The 7,931-nt window shown below is 34.8% G+C and overlaps 1 protein-coding gene across 1 annotated transcript; it reads left to right on the top strand.

The window, feature by feature from the left end:
- Window positions 1-5,498: 5,498 nt before the first annotated feature.
- Window positions 5,499-6,452, top strand: LOC122151851 (olfactory receptor 10AG1-like). The gene has a single exon (XM_042783292.1). It carries the CDS (start codon window positions 5,499-5,501, stop codon window positions 6,450-6,452), a length of 954 nt encoding a protein of 317 aa, XP_042639226.1.
- Window positions 6,453-7,931: the final 1,479 nt, after the last annotated feature.

The following is a 7,931-nucleotide window of genomic DNA, read 5'->3' as shown; positions in this document are numbered from 1 at the left end:
GAAGGGTGCACCTGACACAAGCCATGATATTTCCAATCATTTTGTATGCATGTGAGGGCAGGACAATGAATAAAGAAGACCGAAGAAGAGTTAATGCTTTTGAGTTGTGGCGAAGTTGAGTGCTGGCGAAGAATGCTGAAGGTACCATGGATTGCTAAAAGAACTAGCAGATCTGTCCTGGAGGAAGTGCAGGCGAGATGCTCCTTGGAAGTGAGAATGGCCAGACTTCCTCTCGCCTACTTTGGTCATGTTGTCAGAGGAGACCATTCCCTGGAGAAGGATGTCATACTTGGTAAGGTGGAGGGTCGACGAAAGAGGGGAAGACCTTTGACGATATGGATTGACACAGTGGCTGCGACAATGGGCTCAAGTATAGCAAGGATCATAGAGCTGGCGCGGGAACGGGTGGTGTTTCGTTCTGCTGTGCATTGGGTCTCTATGAGTTGGAAATGACTGGATGGCACCTAACAACAACAAATAAGGTCACTATGATTCAGAATCAACTCAACAGCAGTGAGATTGGTTTTCAGTTTTTGGGGAATAAAGAGTTATTTTTCATAGCAGGTGACTTACTAGGTGATACTAAAAAATGAACAAGAGCTTGTGAGACAGACATTGTGACTGCACAATAGGGTATGAAGTATTCTGTGACTCTTACAGAGTTCAGCACAATACCTTAAAGAGTTAGCTGTCTATTAAATGATTCCAAACATAGGTGAAGAAAAGATGAATTCATGAATTATTTTACCCATATTAGCCATTTTTATAACAAAAGGAATTTACTTAGTTTCGAATCCCTCATAATGTCTTTTATACCTCATAGTAACATAATATTCCTCTAGAAAACTCTGAGACTCTGTGTACACGATCTTCTTTTCTTATATATCTTTAACTTAAGGTCAAATCTCTCGATGGTATACATAGAAGATTTAACACATAAATGCCCGAGTTGATGCATGAATTCAACGTAATTTCCAAGTTATATTACTAAAGGTTAAGAAGTTGCTTTTGGATTATTTAAAATTTAGCCTTCTCAGATTTAGTATTCACAAAGATTCTGGACTTTATTTCCTAAATGAACTCTAACATTGTGAGCACCTTATGTAACTTTTTCAATAATGATTTCACTCTTGAAAGATGGGTCAGATGGGAAGAAAATAGAGGAGTGACTTGGAAGAGGGCACTGTATTCCACAGAGAAACATAATGACAGCACTAATCCAGTCGGAGACAGCCTCGGTTATTTCCAAACAGCAACCTGAAAAACAGATCATTGAGCTTAAAAGTGCAGCAAGGTGCTGGAAAAGCTGCCTCCCAATGAATCAGGGGCTATTTCCTACCTCAATGGCACTGGCTGATTTAAGTGAAATACGAGCTTCAGGGAGAAAAAGAATGACTTGATTCGTTACTTGAATAATCAAAACATAAAGAGTTATACCATGTAAGACTCATTTCTATAGAAAGAAGCAATATTTTATAATTTCTCCCCCCAAAAAAAGGTGAGCGGTATTTTTTTATATGGCATCTTCTATTGCAGTGTTTTGTTTCTTAATCTCAAGAATCAAAAGGCTGCTCTAATGAGACTCATTTATGAGATGAATCTTCTGAACTGAAAATCTTTAAACAAAACCTATAATAACATCTTTCAATTTTTATAATGATAAATTATACATACAATGGACCGAAAATCACTTTATTGTTATAACGAGTTTCGTATTATTAAAGCTTTATTAATATTATTAGTATAGTAAATGAAAAATTATATATCTTATTGAGTTTTCTATGAAACCTGCTGAGTTTTGGTTAAGAATATGACTAACATGACACTATTGAGTTGAACTAAGAAACAAAACAAAATTAGCTTCTTAACATTGCTCACATTAATTCTTTATGCCTCTGGAACCTCATGTAAAATGTGAATTGCAACCTACTTTATTCAGAATGCATCGAATGAGCTAGTGTAGATAATCAATATGGTGTTTAAGACATAATAAATTTTCTAAAATTATCAGCAATAAGAACAATAAAAAATAATTTCCACTGATCAGCCCTCTCCGCTCTTCCCCATCACTCCATGGTGTTTTTTTCTTGCCATGGAATTGACCCTGACTCATGGAGAATCCTTGTGAGGAGGCTGTGACCTTTCAGAAGCGGCCTTCCAGGCCTGTCTTCAGAGGTGCCTCTGTGTATGCTTGAACCTCCACTCTTTTGACTAATAATTGAGCTCTTAACTATTTGTACTTCCCAGGGCTCCCAGCTCCATGTTAAAACCTCACTGCCACTGAGTCATTCTGACTCATAATAACTCTATAGGACAGAACAGACTACTCCATAGGGTTCCCAAGCCTCTAAATATTTATGGAAGATCCAAGGCTCTAAATGTTTATGGAAGCAAATTCCCTCATCTTTCTTCTGTGGACCAGCTAGTGGGTTCAAACTGCCAATGTTTTGGCTAGGAAGCAAAATGCTTTAACAATTATGTCACTAGAAGAATAAACAAAATTGGAAAGTGTGGCAAAGGAAGATGCTTCCTGGATGGAAGAGAACTTCCTTTCAGTAAAGGTATGGGGCTACTAAAATTGCTTATAAAACTATAGTTAAGTGGGTTTTTTTGTTTTGTTTTGTTATATGGCTAAGTAAATAATAAGAGCCCAGCACAATGATATTAAAGAGAAAAATACTGCAATAAGTTAAAGTGATTTTTCTCTAGGTATTGCTGTTCGTGGTCTATAACCACACTGAGTAGAACAAAATCTATGAATTTTCAGTTTAATATTCCTGCTTAAAACACTGCCATGTATATTCCCTGCTATCCCAGCTTCAGGAAAAGGTAGTCCAGGGCAAGAGAAAAGATGAGCAAAGTTTAAGAGGAGAGAAAAAGTATGTAAATTAAAATAATAATGATTGAACACATTAACTATGGTAACTATCATAATATTTAATACAATTACAACTGACTATTTTAGGCCAAACATTTAACATATATTGTGATATTTACTCTTCAAATCAATTCCCTGAATTACATATTATTACCACAATGAATAAGAAAGATATAAAAAGAATTGATGCGTTTGAATTGTGGTGGTGGTGAAGAATACTGAAACCACCATGGACTGCAGAAGAACAAACTCATTTGTCTTGGAAGAAATTTGTCTAGAAGGCTCCTTGGAAGTGAGGATGGTAAGAGTTTGTCTCACATAGTTGGACATGTCATCAGGAGGGACCAGCCCCTAGGAAGGACATCATACTCAGTAAAGTAGAAGTTCAGTCAAAAAGAGGAAGACCCTCAATGAGATGGGTTGATGCCATTGTCAGGGTGGCCCAGGGCTGGGCAGTGCTTAGTCCTGTGATACTTAGGGTCACTGTGGGTGGGAATTGACTTGAGGATATCTTAAAAACACCAACCCCCACGTAGTGTATGTGTGTGTGTGTGTGTGTGTGTGTGTGTATATATATATATATATATATATATTTTTTTTTTTTTTTTTCAAATAAGAGTATATTACCATAATATTTGTTTTCACCATTTCATGTCACTCGATATCAAATTATTTGGGCAGTAAGTACTTGTGTCTAGCTTAAATGGAAAATGATTACTGAGATTAATGCAAAATCTTCATTCCTGCAGTTAGTCATCTGGGAAGTATTTATAAAGGGCCTACCCATGTAAGTATGACAGTATTGGAATCCAAAACATGAAGGAGAGGAGAGTATTATTTTCCTTTAAAATATGTTGTTCCATTTTCTTAAAAGTAAAGATAAAAGAATAGTTTTTGCTAACTTTAGAATGGACGTTGTCTCCAAATAGATGTCACTCCTTTGTACTACCTTGTCCTTTCCTCTGCACACACTCTGTACCTTCTATTGTAATACCTGGTCTAGGCAGCTGACATCACTAAGTTCAGTAAATAACAGAACTGAATATATATATATATATATATATATATATATACACATATATATGTGTATATATATATATACACACATATATATATATACACACATACATATATATATATACACACATATATTATGTATATATAATATATATATATAATTTCCTTTTTTTATGATTCATATCTTCAATATTTAACACATTATATGCACCGTAGTAAATAAAGAAGCATTTGGAAACTGAGAAATTGAAAAGAGTGTTCAAAACTCATGACAGTGTGGATTTTAGACTATGTCACAATCTATGAAAGAGATCATAGTTTAGCTTTAGTGAAATAGAAAAAAGTGGGATGGAAATTATGAAAAGTGATGTCTGACATCCAGTAGAGTAGAGTAGAGACTGAACCCCTTTGAGGTATAATTCTTAATTCTTGGGGAAATTGTTTTGGATCACTCTACACTGCATTTAACACCATATTTTCTGATGATTATCTAGAAACAAATATTTGTACATATTTGTTGTTGTAGCCATTAGTTGCTGTCAAGTCAGTTCCAACTCATGCCAACCCCATGTGTGCAGAGTAAAACTGTGGTCCCTAGTGTTTTCAAGGTTGTAACCTTCTAAAGCTGTTCACCAGGCCTCTCTTCTTAGGCAACTCACAGAGAGGTTGAAACACCAATCTTTGTAGCTTGCAGTCAGGTACTTACCTCTTGGCTTCACCCTGGGATGCCTTATTTACATTAGAAGATGGAAAAAAAAAAAAATACCAAGGGAAGCTCTTTCTTTTGGTCTAGGATCAGGTAAGAACCTCATGATTAAATTATTTTACACTTTTCCCCTCTTTTCTTTGTCTATATAACTCTGTAAATTCATAGACTTTCCTAATTAGCTCTGTAAGGCCTAAATTTCAGAGTACAAGCATAATGGTTAAAATTTGTAGGGGCCATGGATATGATAGAACAAAACCTTATTTATTTCATATTTCAAACTTCAAGTGATTATGCGATTTGTTATGATGCAGTCTTTCAAATATAAATTTCTATGATATACTAATTTATTTATATTTATTTTGTAGAGAAGGGAAATATTCTTTATTTTTGTGATCAATGGCCCCAGATTTCCTAAATCAGTCATGGCAGGAGAGTCTTACTTGTTTCCTTGATATTTGGTTATCTGAAGTGTGATTCACTGGGAAAGGATCAAAGCAAAAATGAAAGGATAATAAGAAAAAGATTTTAAATGAGAAGGGAGATAGTAAATGTCACTTGTAAATTAAAGTATATCTTATCCTGAGTATAGGATCTGATGTATTTTGGTGTTTGTATTTGTGGTCTATTTTCTAGGATTTAGTTTTTCACACATTTGTAATGTTTGTTATGAACAAGAAAAATAGTGCTTAAGATGATATTCTGTTTTACATCTTAGAATCTTAGGATATTGGGTTTGAACTATATCACAAATCAAGGCAAACTTATCAACAAACAAAAACTGGATATCTACCTTATGACGCTGGACTTGAAACCTCCTCTCTAAAATGTTCCATACTTACACCTGGGTCCAGAGGATTAAAGTGGCTTATTAATTTTAAATCATTTTGGTCATAGATGGAATCCATAGGACAAAGAGATCAGGAAAATCTCACTACATTGGTAGAATTTGTTCTGCTTGGCTTTTCTGATGTTCCTGACCTCCAAGGTTTTCTGTTTTGGATGTTTTTGATAATCTATATGATTATCCTGATTGGAAATAGCCTCATTATCATAATAACCAAGACTGACACTTCCCTTCAGACCCCTATGTATTTTTTTCTCAGAAATTTTTCCTGCTTGGAAATATGTTATGTATCAGTCACTATCCCCAGATTGTTAGCAGATCTTTGGAGACAGAAGAGAACTATTTCCTTCCTGGCCTGTGCTACTCAAATGTATTTCTTTCTGGTCTTGGGGGTCACAGAGTGCTTCATTCTGACTGCAATGTCGTATGACAGGTATGTGGCCATTTGTAACCCATTACTCTACTCTCTTATCATGAACACCCAGCTGTGTACCCGATTGGCAGCTGGCTGTTGGATCAGTGGATTTCCCGTACACATAGGGTTCACCTACTTAATCTTCTCTCTGCCCTTCTGTGGACCTAACCAGCTGGATCACTTTTTCTGTGACATTCCTCCAGTACTTAAGTTAGCCTGTGGGGACACATTTATGGTTGAGATGTTGATTTATGTAATTGCTGTTCTGGTTGTCACTATTCCTTTTATGTTGATAGTTGGATCTTATGTAAAAATAATCTCAACCATCTTGAAGCTGCCAACAGCAACAGGGCGAGCCAAAGCCTTCTCCACCTGTTCTTCCCACCTGATGGTGGTGGCTTTGTTCTTTGGATCAGGCATCATTACATATATGAGACCAAAGTCGAGTCAGTCAGAAGGAATGGACAAATTCCTTTCTCTTTTTTACACTATTGTGACACCAATGTTTAACCCCATGATATATTGTCTGAGGAACAAAGATGTTATGGTAGCATTGAGAAAATTTCTATCAAAATGGATTGTGTTATGATTCAAAAAAAATGACTTTTACATTTTTTTATTTGTAACAGTCTCCATACATTAATTGTAGTGTTTTTTCTCCAATATTCTAAGAAATCTTAATTATCTTTAATAAGTGATCGTATATTATTTTTATCTCACCATAAAAACAATTCTTCTTTTTTTTTTTTTTTTCTGAAGAGTAAATTAATCTCAGTCTTTAATACATTCTTAAGGAAGAAAAGTAGTCACCTATGAAATTTAAGGAGCTCTGGTGGCATCATGCCTAAAGCATTTGTGCTAACTGGAAGGCTGGCAGTTCAAACACTAACCACTCTTTGGAAGGAAGGTTGTGCAATTTACTTCTGTATTGATACCACATTGGAAATCCAAGGAGTTGTCAGTATGAGTTGGATACTACTCGATGGCAGTATTTTTGGTTTTGGTTTGGTTTATGATATTTAAGCCAAAATATTGAAGTATCTGAAACAGCACATTGAAATCATCAAAAATTTGCTTAATGTCATTGTTTCTAAGATGCTAGACTATTTCTTATGTTTTCTGTTTTACTGAAAAATGTTTATTCATCTTTATATCTCCAAACCCCATTACATCATCTGTAATAAGAGACAACATTAAATTTGTCAGAGAGATGTTATGACTATTATTATTTCATCTGTTAATGGTCAGTAATTGGATTCTAACTAGGTACATTAATGTAAAGAAGTGAAAGAGGAAAGAAAGAGGTTTGTTTCTGAAAAACCAGACATGGAAAATCCTAGGGGGCGAGGTTCTATTCTGACACACACGGGGTTGTCATGTGTCAGCCTTGACTTGATTACCACTGGTGAACTTTTCATAACTTACAGATGCATCTTTAGCTATTGAAAAATGACTGAAATAATTGTATTAAAAATGATATATACACAAAGACAATGAAATAGAGCAATTTAGTAAATCCAAAAATGGGCAAAAGAAAACAGTGAAGCAAAACCAATAAAAGGAAAAAAGAAAACAAACTTGAAATAAATGACAACAAATACATTCAATCCAAATATATCATAATGATATCAAATGCTAATGGAAGAGCATTTCATTTAACATGGAAACATTAGAAAAAAAGCAGAACTTAACTATACATTGTCAAATAGAGCTGCACTTTACAAAAATAGGTGGAATGTGTTTGAAAGTAAAAGGACAAAGGCACTATGCATTGTAAACCTTGGGCATAAGGATTGTATAGTTCTATTAGTATCAGTTCAAGCAGAATTCAAGACAAAGAGTACTGCCTGAGATAAATAGGGTTGTATCATAATGATAATATATACTACATCTATCAAGAAAGTATGAAAATTCTAAATCTGTTGGCACTAAAAACAATTTCAGCGTAAATAAGTTAAAACTAACTCAGAAGTACTAGATGTACAAAATAGAGAAAAAGACATTAAAAGAGATGAGAAACTTAAGGAGAGACAAGGAGAACATGAAAAAAGAAACAACAAATTTCTAG

Source organism: Orycteropus afer, unplaced genomic scaffold, assembly GCF_000298275.1.
Source record: "Orycteropus afer afer isolate SDZICR_OR568_19922 unplaced genomic scaffold, OryAfe1.0 scaffold00832, whole genome shotgun sequence".
Lineage (NCBI taxonomy): Eukaryota > Metazoa > Chordata > Mammalia > Tubulidentata > Orycteropodidae > Orycteropus > Orycteropus afer.
This window is presented reverse-complemented; position numbering and strand designations above follow the sequence as displayed.